This window comes from Kryptolebias marmoratus, linkage group LG24, assembly GCF_001649575.2.
Source record: "Kryptolebias marmoratus isolate JLee-2015 linkage group LG24, ASM164957v2, whole genome shotgun sequence".
Taxonomy (NCBI): Eukaryota; Metazoa; Chordata; class Actinopteri; order Cyprinodontiformes; family Rivulidae; genus Kryptolebias; species Kryptolebias marmoratus.
This window is the reverse complement of record NC_051453.1, coordinates 21695357-21711852: the sequence shown is the minus strand read 5'-3', so window position 1 is coordinate 21711852 and position 16496 is coordinate 21695357. Positions and strand designations below refer to the sequence as shown.

Below are 16496 nucleotides of genomic sequence, written 5' to 3'. Positions count from 1 at the left end.
TGTTACACTTAATTCTTGAAGTTGGATTGGTTGTTTGATTTTGGTGTGATATTGGTGATATTGTTAGGGGCTGAAAGTCTCAAATGTATTCGTGGGAGTTTAAATCTCACAGTAACAACAGACCTACTTAAATACAGCTAAAAAGGCCTTTGTCTTTACAAGAGTCAGTCATATGGTTAGATTGTTCAGTTTGCAGTCCTTCATCAATTCACGTAACATACCAAAGAGTTATATTATAAGATATAGGCGTTAAGGAGTGAGTGTTATTTCTGTTATCGGTGTATTCAACAATTTCACAAATGAATGTTTTCCTAAAGTTGAGCAGCCATCGCACTCACAACAAACTGTAGTTTTCTCTGGTTTTTATATCTACCCCAAATGGTGGAAGATTGAAAACGTGTGAAGGCCTCACTTAGCTTTTGGGAGTCATGCTCTTACTTTCTGTGATAAATCTGAGGCTTAGAAAATTAAAATAATAAATCATGTTGCTATCAGATCACTGACTCTCCCAATAATAATATATATTTTTTAATTCATATTGTCTTTTTTTTATATCAAATTTTGTATCTGATCTAACTACCTGCAGATGTGTAAAGAATAAATTTGCGCCTTTTTAGAGCTTACCTTAAGCCTCTCGATGGCCTCCTCGCTGCCTGGGCTGAACATGATGCGGTCATGAAGGCTGGCAATAGATCCGGCACGGCTGGACAAGGCTGAGATGGATGGAGAGGGGCTCATCCCTGTCATTGCATTGGTCACTGTGAAAAGATCATCCCTTTGATTCACAGCTTGGCCTACATTCTTATTGTTCTTGTAATTGGATATGTCTGTCAGGGTGGGATGGGGCATAGGGAGTGGACAGGAAGTTTGGGTAGGCAATAGCAAAAAGCAAATGAACAAAGGTACGCAGGAAGAAAAGGAAGATAAGAGAGAAGAGAATAGAGATGGAAAGAGCATATATGTGGTTTCAAACATCACTAACTCACAAAGAGAAAAATAAACAGCTTGAATAAAAGCAATGGCTACAGCAGCAAAAAGCTGCACAAGGAGCGCACCAACTTCAATGATGCAACAAACAGGCCAACCAGCTGCGACAAGGCCCAAAGAAAATATAACAACTATGCAATACTTTAAGCAAGCATTATATGCAAAATCATTTCAAAACAAGAAAACCTGGTACTCTTTTATGCACTCAGGGGTACTGTATGTAGTTATTTACCGTTTCTGGCAGGAAATATCAGAATGAATTGTATTTGTAATCAAGCAGGGGAAAATAAATTATAAGCAAGGTGGGACTGTTTGTACAGACACATTAGTATTAGGATTACTAACTAACTATTCTTACTATTCTTATTCTAATTAACTTATTCTTATTATTCAATTTGGACTGAAAAAAGAGAGGAAAAACACATAGCAGTCACTCTGAACAATTTTTTCCAGAAAATATGCCTATAATTTATTGTAAGTGAGAGTATGAACAGGCTGTCAATTAGCCAGTCACACTGAATGACCACAACCACTGATTCAAGCTCACGGTCAAAAATTTTCTTTCAATTCTTTTACAATGACAGATTTTGTCTTTAAAGAACAAAAATCACATTGTGTGAACCTGGCTTAAAGGAAAAGCCTCAATTGAAATTATTATGTAAAAATAAGGAGGAAAATTTAGTGCTCAGGGAGCTTTGCTCTTATTTGTGAAAACATGTTCCTGGTGGTTATCCACGGTGAATGGCAGGTATGACTGGTTTGAAGTCGTCAATAAAGAAATCTGAATCATATTTTATCAATACAATGCACAAATTGGTTTATATAATGCTTGGAATTTGTTTTTGTTTGATGTTTAATCTCAGCTTTTGCAGTTTCTTGAGGCCTATCATAAATCCTAAAACATAAAAAAACATAAACTATGTTGCTACCATAGCAACAGAGAGCAACCAATTGACAAAGTGTATCACACCACCCATCTGGACAAGCTTTAGTTTGCCAAGATAGATCACATAACACTTTGAAGAAGTGTATTCTGCACAGAATGTAAAAATTGATGGTACAAAGTGAGAGGACTACCTAAAAGATATTCTGTTACAGAAATGATTATACTCTCTGTTAATAAAAACTACATCATCACCTTACAGTTCCTTTATGCCTTTTCATTATGGCTGCTAAGAAGGGGGCAGATTAAACCAGACAAACCCTGCCAGGGGAGTGGGGACTGAAATGAAATGCAGCATCTTGTGGTTTCAAAGCTTTCATTTTGCATGTCTCAGCTTTGTTGATTTAAGAACACTTCAGCTCTGCCTCATTAATGCCACACCTATGAAGCCATACACAGATCTCTGCAGCACCATTACATGTGTATATGACCCAAACATGCCTCATAAGTAAACCCATGATGAAAATAAAGCCTGAACAAAAATGAACTTCATGCTACTAAAATTAACAATAACTTTTTCTTTTTCAGTAAAAATCTCTAAAAGCAGTCTGGTAAATACATGACTGTATAGTGGTGCTACAGAATTTGCAGGAAGCGCCTGTGATTTTAAGCTGCAGAGCAAAAGCAACAGCCAAAAACACACACATTTCAAACCCTCTATATCAGCACCAGATGCTTGAAATGCTGAAAGAAGAAGAAACAAAGAGTGACAGAGACAGAGAAAGAAAAGAGAGCACAATACCTTTTAGATAAAAGGTTCATCAGTGTAAAAGTTCACTAAATATATGTTGAACACATGAGAGATGCAGTCAACATAATACTTGTAAATTGCCATAAATTAAGTCTGTAATGGGAAAAATACTGTTTTAGTGATTCTTGCTGCATGTGACCACCATGATTTAGTTTAGTTAGGAATGCCTTTATTCTTATCCCTATAGGGTGCCAGGATGTATGTGTTATCTGGTCCTTTTGATTCCCCCTGACCCCTCCTGACTGTATGGAAATTTACCAGTATGTGTCTACAAGCCTATAAAGGATGTGTTCTTTAATTACTTCCCCTTTTGGTCAGCTATCTGACCCTTCTGTTCCCCCCTGACCCCTCCTCATCCTACAATGGTATAAGAAGGAGGAGCTATCTGTAATGCTTCAGACTGACTCTGTTGACTCACCTCAGCACAGTGATTCTCAGCTATATAGCTTAAATAAATTATCCTAAGACAAAACTCTTTGTTGTCCTGTTTGTTAAAGAAAATTCCACAACAAGTCCTAATCACAATTTAACTCTTACATTTTCAACTATATTATTTAAAATAATACTTTCATCTCATTAACCCGTTACCCAAATATTTTTTAAATAGGTGTGTATCTTTCTAGGAGTTATATTTAGATCCTGATGTATTTCTTTCCTGTTTTAAATGGATCTTTGATGTGTGCCGTTTGATTTCTGCAGTAGTGGTCAGTGTTATTTCTGTTTGACTGCAAGCTGAAAAAACAAACAAACAAAAATAATACAGTTTATTGCCAGTGTGGGGTTGTGTGTCAGCTGACAAAAAAGTGTTTTAGTCCTTCTATTGCCACCTGAAAAACATCTAAAAGCATTATAAATAAAAAATGATTTACAGATTATAGACACTTACTCTCAATGATGTCACCCAGTCCCTGAGCATAGAGGAGGTCTTTGAGCCGGGACACTTCCTCTTTCAGCTCCCGCACCAATCGGTTGTTGGGATCCTCGTTGATTACAGCATTACAGCGAATCTGTTTGGCACGGTCAGCATACCTAGGGACATGAAGGCAACAATAATAAAGCATGTTGACACAAGAGAGGGAGGAGAGGACACAAAACACACCTGCATAACTCCCCTGACATCCATGATGCTGCAGCTTGGAACTGCTGCAGCTCATGAAGAGTGTTTGAAGTGCAAAACTGATGCAAACCTCGACAGAAAGCTAGTAATATACAGGAGTTTGATTCATTGAAACTAGTGTCCCTTAAAGCACATTCTTCAACAGTGTGGGAGAACGGATACGCAGCTCTGTGCTCTACCTGAGTGTGCTGAGCGTCTCATCATAGTTGATGTCAGCTGGACTCAGGGCAGCAACCATTGCAGTCCGAGAATTCCCACCTGACAGTACACAGAAAAGATAAATCAGGTTGTGTTGGGCTCAGGTGCAGACAAATGACAAGGAATTTTACTAAATAATAAACACAATGTTCATACCCAAATTTTCTCTAAGGAGCCAAGTTAAAACTGAATCTCTATATGGAATGAAGCTTTCCACTTTCTTTTTCTTTTTATTCTGTGTGTGAAGAAAAACACATTTAAATACATCAATTTTTTTAGGACTGGTCAACTTCACCCTGAATGATGACCCTGCTACAACGTAAAAAAAAATAATTGAGACAGACATTCTTGTGGGGCCTTGACGAGGTCTTCAGACACTTTAATCTGCCGGAGTGGAGAAGGGTTCTCATTACAGGTGACAGAACATGATAGGCCTGTAATGGTTTTTAACAGAGCTTTTGTAGAGAGGTCATTGTGGTTTATTATTGTGGTGGCATCAAATTTGGGTCCTGGATGGAGTGTAAAGACAGCATATCCAAGATACAGAGCCTGCATGCACCAGCATGGCTTGACTGTTGAGAATCTGAAGCAGGACTGGTTACACTGGCTTCATGCCTACTCTACAATTGTGATGTGACAAAGTCATGGCAACAACCAGAGCAATAGTGATACTGTGGTTGTAGTATTATGCTGATCTTCTGCATCTCCGAGATGCAGAAAACATCAGATAAAAACCTATTTGGAGAGTACTAGGAGTGTAGCATCACCATGACTGTCTTCACACTGAAAGTGGTTTCCCAAGTTGGTTGCAATCCAACCATGTTTTAATAGGTTGTGTAGCATGTGGAGAGTGTAGCAGGGTCTTCATCCAATGTGCAGGGGGCCAGAAGAAAAATAGTTTTATTTAAATGAAAACAAAATAATAAATTACCTTATTTTGGCTTGAATCCTAAAATGAATATAACAGCAAAAAGGCATGTTTAGTCAACTCAAAATCCACTTCATCCCAGAAAGCAGCACAAACAGATATAATAATACATACCACTTCTGCCAAAGCAGAGATGACCTTCCCCAGTGTGGTCAGAGATTTGTTGATGTTTGCGCCTTCCTGTGAAACACAGCAAGACAACCAAGCAAACACACTAATTAACAGCTTTAACAGAGACACCAAAACAAGCGTCTGTTTTCAGATTTGCTCTTTGAGCTTCTAAAAGGCTCTTTACCTTAAGCCTGGTCCCTTTGGCTCCAGTAGAATCTGCCCTCTCGCTGCCAGCCAGATCCACCAAACTTATTTTGCTGACCTGCAAGAGCATCCCAATAAATACTTAAATAAATAAAATCCAACATAGGATCTGCCAAATTTAAAAAAAAACTATATTCATTCAAAAAACTGGCTTCATTAAAAAACATTTTCACATCTGAGTGTGATCATTTTAACCCTCAAGCTGTCATTGACTTCTACTTAAGATTGGGATTTCATTCAAAGTCATCAGTAAAAGTTTAGATAAGCAGAAGCAGCAGCTAAATGAATAATTTCCATCAGGATGTGATAAAAATCTGCTACCTTTTCAGATGTGTTGTCAGTCTCCGCATCGTAGCGTTTCTGAGTAAAGATGATGTTGAAGACCGCATGTGAGCGACTGCTTGTCTCATTCATGTTGGTGGCAGCCACGGTCCTGTGCAGAGAGCCGAGTTTATTCAGTTTAGGAATCAGGTTAACAGGAGGAGCCATTTTAGGTCTAAAACCTGCATGTTTCTTGAATGCACCAGGTAACTGTTTATAACACAGATATCATTGTGAAACAGATTTTAGGGTTTTTAGGTAAAATACAAATTATTACATAAATAATAAAAAATGTCTACTCAGTTCAAAATTACAAAACTTAACCTGACTCTAAACCAATGAACAAACTTTACTTGTGAAGCACCTACAGTTGAAACCAGAAGTTTACATACACTATCTAAAGACACATGCATTTTTTTCACACCATCTGCCGTGAAATCAGAATAAACTTTTCCCATTTTAGGTCAGTTAGGATTTTCAAAATTATTTCTATTTGCTAAATGCCAGAATAATGAGAGAGAGAGAGAATGTTTTTAAGGCTTCATCACCTAGCCTTGTTGCCAGAGTCCATCAGGTCTTGGATGTCGTTGTAAGAGGTGACGGCCAGCTTGGACAGGTCCTCCACGTAGGGCCCCATCAGAGGGTGCTCTCGAACACGCAGGTTCCCTTTGTTTTTAGGATTCAGCAAGTCCCGAACCCGTTCACAGTAGATCTCCATGTAGCTGACCTGTTCAAACACTGAGTTAATTTAAATATTTTCACGAGGAGCTAACTTTAAGTTTGTAAACATAAGCGCAACCATGCAGTCTTACCTCCACAGAGTAAGACATGCTGTTGTTTGTGTTATCATTGATTTTTGTGAAAAGATCTTCGCAAAGCTGGAAGGAGAAACAAAACATCAGTTGGTATAGAGAACACTTTCCTTTCTTTCATTATCTGAACTCATTATTTCTCTCTACCAGTGGAATGATTCCTTGTTGATCCTTGACATCCTGTTTGCCCATCATTGTGTAGGACTTGCCAGCTCCTGTCTGACCGTATGCAAAGATGCAGACGTTGTAGCCTTCAAATGCGTGAAGCAACATTTCTTCTCCAATGTCTTTGTACACTCGCACCTGAGAGGCATAATTGACATCCTCGGGCTGTGGACAGAGACCAGAAGAATTCTATAAACCTGGCAAACATACCACAAAACAACACACTTTGGTGAAAATATGCATGTTGTGGTGGAGATGTGGGGCTGCAGGATGAGTTACCGATGTGTGCGACCAGTAGGAGTAATCAAAGTTGAAGCTCTTGTTGTCTTTAGCCTGCTTGGGGTTGATGATGGCTGAAAGACAGGAGGAGAAACACAGGTCAGAGGGAGGGTGGGGGTAACGCCCTTAGGAAACTGGATCTGAGCTGGGTAAGTCAAGCTGCTGGAAAGAACTGAGTCATTTTCTACTTCAGTATTTACCTGTGATGCTTAAACCAGCAAAATCCTCTAAATTGAAAACAGTTGGATACCTAATAAAATAAAATTGAATTTTCTTGTTTACCAATAAAAACCCATAAAAAAACATAAAAATGCTTTTATTTCATTATTAACAGCTGAAGTCATAAATGTCTTCTGCACACAGACCAAAGAGGCTGGTACCCTCATAATAAAAAAAGAAAGGTAATTTTTTAAATAACTTTTTGTTATTGTTAGTTCCAACTAAAATGCCATCTTGTTACTTGCTACAAATCGCTGGCTATTTTCAAATTTAGGCTCAGGCTCAACTTGACATGTTCACGCGTAGCTCATCCCTCTGCCGTTTAAGGTTGGAATCATTTTGGGTTCAGCCAAATTTGTCTGGAAGCCAGTTAATCTTATCCTTGTCATTGTTGAGTCATTTATGACCACTGAAGTGCTTATAAGTGATTTTATGTCTTCCCATGTTGCTTAAATGTTTGATCAAATTCACAACCATAAACTGTATTACATCTACCATCCTTCCACTCAAAAAGAAAATGTTTTTCCTATGATGTATCTTTTGCAGCATTAACACTGTGCACATCTGTTGATAGATGTTAGTAAGTGTATTTGTTTTGTTGCAATAAACCTTAGTTTAACAAATACTCATCTGTTTTGACTGATTTACATTTCTGGATGATCAGTGATGACTCAGGCACATCCATTTAAAGTATGACGCCACATCCATTCAACCCTCTAATGTCTGACCTCACTTTACGTGAGCTACAGCATGTCCGCTTTCAGCTCCTTACAAAGGAATATGTGGTAAATAATCATAATGGAGGAACAAAGGATTAAACAGGGTTTTTTACTTTAGTAAAGTGGAGTTGATTATGCTTCTACGTCAACAACAAAAATTGTATACTCTAGTGTATTTTCACTAAAAAGAATTTTTGCAGTTAAAAGCTGTATAATTGTCAATTAATCAATTCAAAAATGTTTCCCTTGTGAAGTACAGATTCAGTGAAATAAAATACAGCAAGAAGCAGAGATCATGGTTTAACCAAAGACAACATGTAATTTAATACGATGATGCCAGAGATGAAAATGCTTCCTCTGTGCTCCCAGAGCTGCAGACCATTTTCTCTGCTAATGCAGATATGTTCAATAACAGAGAAAAGACCTGAGGCTGAAGCACAACCTCCAGTACTCACAGTATGATTTCCTCTCTGCTAACATGTTTCCAGGCTATGAAATATAAGCCAGTGTGACAGAATAAGAATTACATTTCAGGTCCATTCTTCACCATGACTACAGATCCATGACATGTCCATGATGAAATATCAAATGTCTTGCTTTGTTTTAGAGGCAATCACAGACCCAGAAACATCAATAAGATCTGAGTTTAAAAACTAATTCATTTTACATGCATTGATCAAACGAAGTGATGAATTATTTCAGATCAAGATTATTTAACTCCTTATTTCAACTCTACAGAACTGTTTTGTGTCAATTTCATTTGATTATTACAGATATTCATAAAAACACATACCAGTTGTGTTTCCTCTTGTTAAATTAAAGACTAGGAGACTATTCAAGCTTTATTTACTAATTATGGACACAATTCTAATCTCTAAATATTTAAGCATTTTTGTGTTTAAATGCAATATTCAGTTTAGAAATATTTACTGATGATCAATTTGCTATTTTTAATACAATGGGTGTTTATGAACTTTCCATAAATCCTACATCAAACTTGTGCACACCTTATGTGGTGGCCCACTTTTGTAAAACACCCACTTAATCAAACACTGATGTGTATTTATGTAGAAAACAAGAAATGCCAAATCTCACAAATCTTTATTAGTTTAATTGCCAATTACTTGCTGCAGTTTAATTATAGTAGCTTTCCAGTTGTGTTTTTATAATCCTTTTATTGCACATTTCTTGTTTATTTTTGTCGTAGCTGTCTTGATAAATGTAACTGAGTGATGCCGGTCAGAGTGCCACGGGTGACCTGTCTCACTCAATAGAAGAGGAAATGTGATTACGTCAGCAGGTCTGGCTGACGGGATGTGAACCCACTGACAGCAACTGGAGGAAAGCCCTGTGGATAAAACAATCTGCAGCTGCTTTAAGATGGACTTTTCTCTGAGTTTATGAGCTGTGCCTCTGAACCCAAAAGAACAGTGAATTTAAGGATTACAGGGTCATTATTTGTATTAAAGTAAAGTATGTAAATCTACTTGGTTTTCTCTAAAATTAATATTGTTTGTGTACATTTGTTTGTCGAGAAAAAACCCTTTTAAATTCCAAGTAACAAAACAAAACAAAGAGAATGCCAATAGGGGGAGGGCGGGGGAGTACTTTTGTGAACTACTGTAACAACCAAGAGTCTGCACATAGTATTTCTCTGGATACAGACCCATTTTTCTTCCAGGTCTGTCCCCTGCATCTTAATTAAAGTCAGAGTGGGAAGAAGGATCTCACACACAACAAGATTGCTGCAATTTTCTCACTTTGTGGGAACCGAGCCACTGACCCACACATTGGTGTCAGAGAGCACAAAAAAAACACCTAGACAAAAAGATTCCAGAGCTCAGTCTTTCTTTCCTTTTCCGCCACCAAGACTACAGAGAGACAAGGGGGCATTTATACCCTGCTTCTGTACCCCCTCCAGACACTGCAACCAATGGGCCTTTTAATGACGACAGCCTGCTCGTATCCTCCAGCCCACATCTAGAGCTGTACACTCTGTTTGGAAGAACAATCTGCTCTGCTGAAAGATTGGCAGTCTCACTGAAAGCATCTTTGTAAGTCTGAACAATATGAGGTCTATTAGTAATGCTGGCATTGTGTTAAACTCATTGTTGTTCCTTTTTATATCAACTGACCTTGTTGAAAACAACATTTAATATTTTGAAGGTAGGCCATTCAGCAGACTTTGTCAAAATTGGATTTAAATATATATATATATATATATATATATATATATATATATATATATATATATATATATAGAGAGAGAGAGAGAGAGAGAGAGAAAAGCCTTCACTGTAGTAAGCCTTTTTGTTAGCAAATAAACCAAATAATCCATTTACCCAGTTGCATTGTCTAAAAATATCTCCAGAAGTTTTTACATCTTTTTGACAGGTTTGGAAAATTAAAGTCTTAACATTCCTTGAAGGAATGCATATCGCCCACCACCTTTCGTGCCAGAGTTTAAATTAATTTCATCTTCTGTTGAGAAATGACAAAGTTGGAGCGTTTTTGGCCAAACCTTGAAAATAACTTGCGCAATCTCATGCAATATCCTGAGATCTCACGCTCAGCGTATGTGTTGTGAATGACTTTCAGCTACCACAACAACAAATTTTAGCTCAGTGTCTGTAAAATTTACTGGGTTATAGCAAATTGTGTGTTGGCCAAATTGGATTTGCTCAAAATTTCATGAATATTTGTCCAGTGGTTCAAGAGATATTTTGCTAACAGACAAACAGGGTTGACAACAAAGATCTTGTGCAATCTGTTAGTGCTCAGAATATGTCTCAAGATCAATCACAGCTACTTACACAATAAATTTTATTCAGTATCTGTAGGTATCTGTACAATTGACAGCATTATAGCCATTTTGTGTTGTTTAAGGTTAAGTGGCTGTAGCAGCCATTTCGAATTGGCTTAACTTTAAAAGTTAACTAGTTGTAGATGTACATTCAATGAATAAGTTCAGCTAGTTTCATTAAAATCTATTAAATGGTTCAACAGATATGCGTGTGCACCCTCACACACACAAACAAGCAAAAACAGGATCACCCGCATTTGCCTTTTAGCAGTAGGCAATAAGGATTCATTTGACTACACTAATCAGATAAAATAATTGATTTAAAAATGTAATTCACAAGGAAATTCAAACAACATTTATATAAAGACTTCTCATGTACATAAAAAGTCAGCAGATTCCCAGTGGACTGCAGCACCTCTGATCTAAGTGGAAACTGAAGGACTCATCATTTGAAGCTGTAGAGACAGAGAATGGCGTCAAAGTGGCTAAAAGACTCTTACAGGGGGATCAAAACCCCTGGAACCATCATGCTGTGAGCGGCAGTCTTTAGTGAGTATTGGGTGGCAACAACTATAAAAAACTGCAAAGAAAACCTTAAAAAACTAAAGCCAGGCACAGAAAAAGCCACCAAGCCTATTGTCTAGTCACCCATGACATGAGGAGGGAGGAGGAAGATGACTAAATCAGGCCAAACAGTAAATATTTTAACAAGCCTCATCAGTTATTGATGAATGGCTTTACCTTGCAAAGCAAACTACATATCAAGTATCTTTCCAGTCTCCACGCCCTGTGCTCTCAACAATTCATGGAATGTAGTGATCTGAACTGTTGTTTAAAACAAATGCAGAAAAATAAATAAAGAAATAAATCATAAAAATAGTCTGACAAGAATTACAAGAATTTTATTTCTTCCAAATATTAAATGCCTTTGACATTTACCGTACATTTTAAATGAATGGAAAATAGCAGCTGAAAGACTAATTTAAAAATATTAAAAAAAGACAGTTTGAATCTGGCTTACACCATGAAAAGGCTCTGACCTGAATAAAAGTCAGATCTAATTTGATGGAGATTATTACACCTGAGGTGTAATGAGATTACAGTTTGATAACAATTTTACTGCTTCCTTTTTAAAAAACCCGAACCCTGCAGTAATAAATGAGAACATTCATCATTGCTTTAATACATTTTTGCCTGAGCCACAGTAAAACCAGCTTTCTCTGAAGTTCTGCTCACGTCATGTGTCTGCCAGGGATTATGCAAGTCACTCCAGATCCTTTGCGGGATAAGCTCATCTTTTAGTAATCCCGTCACCAAGAAAGTTCAGGGGTCACTAGAGGAAACAGAACATCTGGAAAATGCCTGAACTTCTGCCTTCTGGTAGGACAAGTATGCTCCAGCTCCAGCTTACATTTGGCTCGTGTAGGCATGGACCAATAAACAGTTTGAAGGTTTACCACAGTGTTGAAACATGACCGTGTCAAAATCTTTTTCCATCATAACGTTTCTTAATCATGTACCAGAGGGTTTTTTTTTGTTCGGTTGTTAGCAAGTTAGCAGGTGAAAACTATGCAGCCTACTACTGCAGGCTTAGCTTCAGAGGATAATACCTAGCTAATTAATAACATCAGCTTGTCAGGCTTTCAACATTACTTTACAAAGAGCAAAACTGTATACAGGAAGTAATATTATGTGCAATAAGCACAATTACTTTAGAACTATAAATAAATATAAAAAACAAGCTCTGGGGTTTAACTAAAACTGTATTTAGATAAATTTATATTTAATAAAAATTTCAGCTTTGAACTTAAATATTATCATAAATAAAAATATTGATCACAAACTGATTAAATCTGCACTGAGTCCAGGAAAAAGCTGACACCGAATTTAAACAGAGATCACTTGTGTTATCTCAATCTCCTTCTTTATGTCTGTGCCTCAAAATAAATATTTTATTTAGTCTTATTATGTGAGTATTAAATTTTTGCTCAAGGTTGTCATATGGCCAGAATCTCATACCAGCTCATGCCTCAATAGCTGCCTGCTGAGGAACAGTTTCTACACCTTTTAACTTCTAATGTCCTTATCACTGACCCACAGCAGATTCAATTCAGTGTTTAACCCATTGAACCGCTCCAACATGAGCACAGGTGGACTCTTAATGAGCCGTGATGATAAAAAACAACAACAACAACAAAACAAAAACAAACAAAAATAAAGATTGTTATCAATAAAATCCTGGTTGGATTACTTACTGGTGGTGTTTCCAGACATCTGAATGATGCATTTGCTGTCCTTTTCAGTCTCCCTGGAATTGAAGGGGCGGACCCGCACCGCCACCTTCACAGAGGCTCCTGCCATGCTGCTGTCCTCTTAGCACCTATGGGTGCCTTCTCCAGTGCCCAGGTGTGGGGCTCTTAGGTCTCTAAATGGGTGGAGAGGGTAAATTCTAAATAATGTGAACTCCACAAAGATTATTTTATGATCTGGGCTATATGCAACTGATGTCAAAACATACTTGTTCATTTTGGCATGCATTGAGTCACATAATAATAAGTCATTTTACAAAACGGATCCTGATTTTATTTAGAATATATATACAAACCCTAGAATTCTTTAAAAGAATGAATTATGCTCACTGCCTTTCATGCAATCTGTATGTGTTGTGAATCACTCTCAGCTACTATCAAACCAAATCTCACCTCAATATCTGTAAAACTGACTGAGTTACAGCCATTTTGAATCAGGTTGACTCCAAAAGTTAGGCAGTTGCAGATGAACATCCAATGACTGTTTTCTAAGAGTTTTATTCAAATCTGTGGTTCATGAGACATTTCACTAATGCCACAAACACACTCACACAAAGACACAAGCAAAAACATTATCGCCCACCTGTCACTGTTTGGCAGCGGGTGATAATATTGGAGGAATGTAACACCTTCCGGCTGAAAACTGAGCGGGGCAGGGCTGTAGGGCTGGGACATAAAAAAAAGGGTCACGCATTGTCAGCGATGGCCATGGGAGGAGAATAATAAAGCTAGCTGGAACAAAAGAAGTGCAGCAGCAGCTAAATGTCAGGATATTTCTCTGGATGGCGATGGGACTAATACTGGCCACAAGTCTGGGGTAGGCTTTTATTCAGCAGCTTCATCTCACAAATGACTCCAAACTTGTCGTGCTGTTGTCGAAAATACTGAAAAAATAACATCAAATCTGTAAATATGTGATTATTTTATGTATTGGTCATAGAGTAGCAGTGTCATCGTGGGTGACTAAGCAACCATGACTCATCATTAAATCCCAATCGATAAATGTTTTCATCAATAAGCCTAACAGTGAGCGATGTTTTTGCTGTCATGTCTATTGATCAGAGATTACTCTATATTAGGAAGATCATATTCATTTCATTATTGAACTAATGGTTTAAGTTTTGTCAGCTTTATATTGAAAACTGGGGAAAAAAAGTTTTTTATTTCATGACAAAATAGTCTGTCATCGTCAGTGAATCGTGTAAATTTGCAGTGTCATCCTGCTTTTGGCACGGGACTGATTAATTTATGAGATTTTTGTAGGTAACTTTTCTATGTGCTGGTTTTAAAGCTGCAGTCTTATTGTATTTTAACTAATCAATGGATTTAAGATAATAAAGAAACAGGCGGGAATCTGTAAAACCCAGGAAATGAAGTAACAGTGTGATGGAGTCAGAATTCACACTGTTACTTTCTTGAGTTTTAATTTTGTTTATTATTTTTTAAAATCTATCTACTTCTGCATATTTATGCTATTATAGCCATTAATATATCAAAACTTTTAGCTTATTCAGGAGAGACGTGTCCAAACTATTTTTAAAACTTTTGTTTTCAAAATATTTAACTTTATTTCTATTTTCCCCATAGAAATCCACTGAAATCTATTCAGTTCTTTGACTTGTTCTCTCTGAAATCAGCTTCAGCATATTTGTGCTATTTATGTGTTCATCTGCTACTTTTAGCTTTTAGCTGCAGTTCTGCCTTTTGTGGACTTTAGCTATTCTTTTTCTACTTGTAGTTAGCCCTTTGTAACTCTTGTAAATATTTCTTACTCTTCTTACTCTTTCTTACTCTACTTATTCCTTACTCTATATTGCATGCTATTAGTACTTCCTGCGAGTTGTACGGTCCTTCTCGTCCAAAGCATTTCATTGCATTGTTGCCCTGTGCTACATGCATATGACAATAAACAATCTTGAAGGGCTAACTAGTTGAATCTAGTTAGCCCTTTGCTACTCTTGGGCTTTAGCTGGCGTTTTGGTACCTTTAGCTACCATTTAGCTACAAAGAGTTTCTAGTTACAATTTTTGTACTTTTAGTTTTTAGCTAGCTAGTTTTTAGTTTGTGTTGCTACTTTTAGCTTTAACAATTCAGTTTCAGCTTCTTGAGCAAACTTCAGCACTCAGCATTCACGCTGCATTTTTACAGAAAATGCACTTTTTACTAGTTCTTTTCAAAAAGTGCTTCAAACTACATTTGGCATTTTAAGTAATGCATATGACAAGTCGATCACTTTATGTATAAAATATGACAGCTGATGTCTAATCAGTTTGTCACCCTTCAGAATATTATTAATTTGAGAGAAAAAAAAAAATCTGTGGTCATAATCTGTTGATGGAGCTTAGACCAATCAGCTGATGATGCAGCTCAGCTGGGCAGCCACCATTTTCCTGGTGACAAACATACACTTCAAATTCCACTCAAAAATGACAGATAAATACATTATTTCTGCGTATAGGCTCACACAGAGGTGATGTTTGTTCATTTGATGTTGCTTGGTGCATTTTTCAGGCTGTCAGGAAATTTTTCAACCACGACTCTACATTGGTTAAATGCCTATGTGTCACTAAAAGGGGTTTTTGGTTGTAAACGATTACCTATTGCGTCATTTGCAATACCATTAAATACCATTTAAACTGACTTGTCGGCCCTTTTTTCTATTTTACCTTGTTCACCAATGACACTGCATTTAATGTCTGTCATACAACATCTATGTTCAAATGTGTCGTATTTTATACTGTAACCCTAGATAACAGGTCGTCCAGGACCCGTGTGCAGGGAGTAGTTTTCATGTCGTCCTGCCGATAAAAGCTGCTGGTTCCGACACTGACTCTTCCCTCTGGCCGCGCCCTGAACATCCTCTCCCAGGAGATTTAACACCAAGTAAATAAAGACTGTCATTAAAACTGCATTACCAGCAGGACAAAGGAAAATTAACAGAGGAAAAGGGGGTTATCGTACCTTCACGGTGCTCCCGTGTACAGACGTGTTTTTGTAGGTTTTTTCATCCAACACCTCCACCTCCTCTGCTCTCCTCCAGGTCTGACACTCACTGCCCGTGTGTCACTTGCCTCTCCTCTCCGTGAAAACGGGATGGGCTGAGGAGGTCACGGCGCCGGAATCTGCCCGGTGTTCCACCTGAACGCCCACTCCCTCCTCCACCCGAGGCTGTCCGGTTCCGAGGACTCAGGGGCGGAAGGTGGACGTGAAGCGAGGCGGTCAAAATGGCTCTGTTGTCTCCCCCGTCTTTGACAAGGATGCTCGAGCTCCACCGAGCCGGTGACGTCACCGCCGAGGGAGGCGGCAGCGTCGATGCAGAGGAGAGGGGAGGGTTAAAGGGATATTTCAGCCATTTTGAAGTGGCTCTAATGAGGAAAGGTTATGGAGACTGTTGTAGACAGCTAACCTCAGTTTGGAGAAACAGAGTTTAGGTTTGACAGGACTGATGAGCCAACAGATGAAATCGGATTGCTCCTGTTTTAAAACAGCCCCAGTCATCAACATTTCTCGGCAGTTCATCCAAATGAAAGGATAAACCTTTTAGACCTTGTCAATTTCACATTTATCAACATGGAAGACTGTTAATGCAAATGGCAGCAGCAGCTAGCTGTAGTACCTTTGGTGAGGCTG

The 16496-nt window shown here is 37.9% G+C and overlaps 1 protein-coding gene across 17 annotated transcripts in view; it reads right to left on the bottom strand.

The window, feature by feature from the left end:
• kif1aa (kinesin family member 1Aa) overlaps positions 1–16162 on the bottom strand; it is a 49683-nt gene extending 33521 nt beyond the window's left edge. For 4 of the 17 annotated variants that reach the window (XM_037974238.1, XM_037974239.1, XM_037974240.1 and 1 more), the window contains exons 1-16: positions 15828–16160; positions 13450–13532; positions 12813–12982; positions 6817–6890; positions 6520–6702; positions 6373–6438; positions 6109–6287; positions 5561–5672; positions 5220–5297; positions 5039–5104; positions 4928–4945; positions 4153–4231; positions 3978–4056; positions 3568–3710; positions 2576–2614; positions 625–758 (exon numbers count right to left, since the gene is read on the bottom strand). In XM_037974238.1, the coding sequence (XP_037830166.1) occupies positions 625–758; positions 2576–2614; positions 3568–3710; positions 3978–4056; positions 4153–4231; positions 4928–4945; positions 5039–5104; positions 5220–5297; positions 5561–5672; positions 6109–6287; positions 6373–6438; positions 6520–6702; positions 6817–6890; positions 12813–12918 (1356 nt within the window). In that variant the 5' untranslated portion in view covers positions 12919–12982; positions 13450–13532; positions 15828–16160. Of the gene's footprint in view, positions 1–624; positions 759–2575; positions 2615–3567; positions 3711–3977; positions 4057–4152; positions 4232–4927; positions 4946–5038; positions 5105–5219; positions 5298–5560; positions 5673–6108; positions 6288–6372; positions 6439–6519; positions 6703–6816; positions 6891–12812; positions 12983–13449; positions 13533–15827 lie in introns of all 17 variants that reach the window. The other 13 variants (XM_037974242.1, XM_017425196.3, XM_017425197.3 and 10 more) reach the window with 9 other exon arrangements.
• Between the last annotated feature and the right edge of the window lie 334 nt (positions 16163–16496).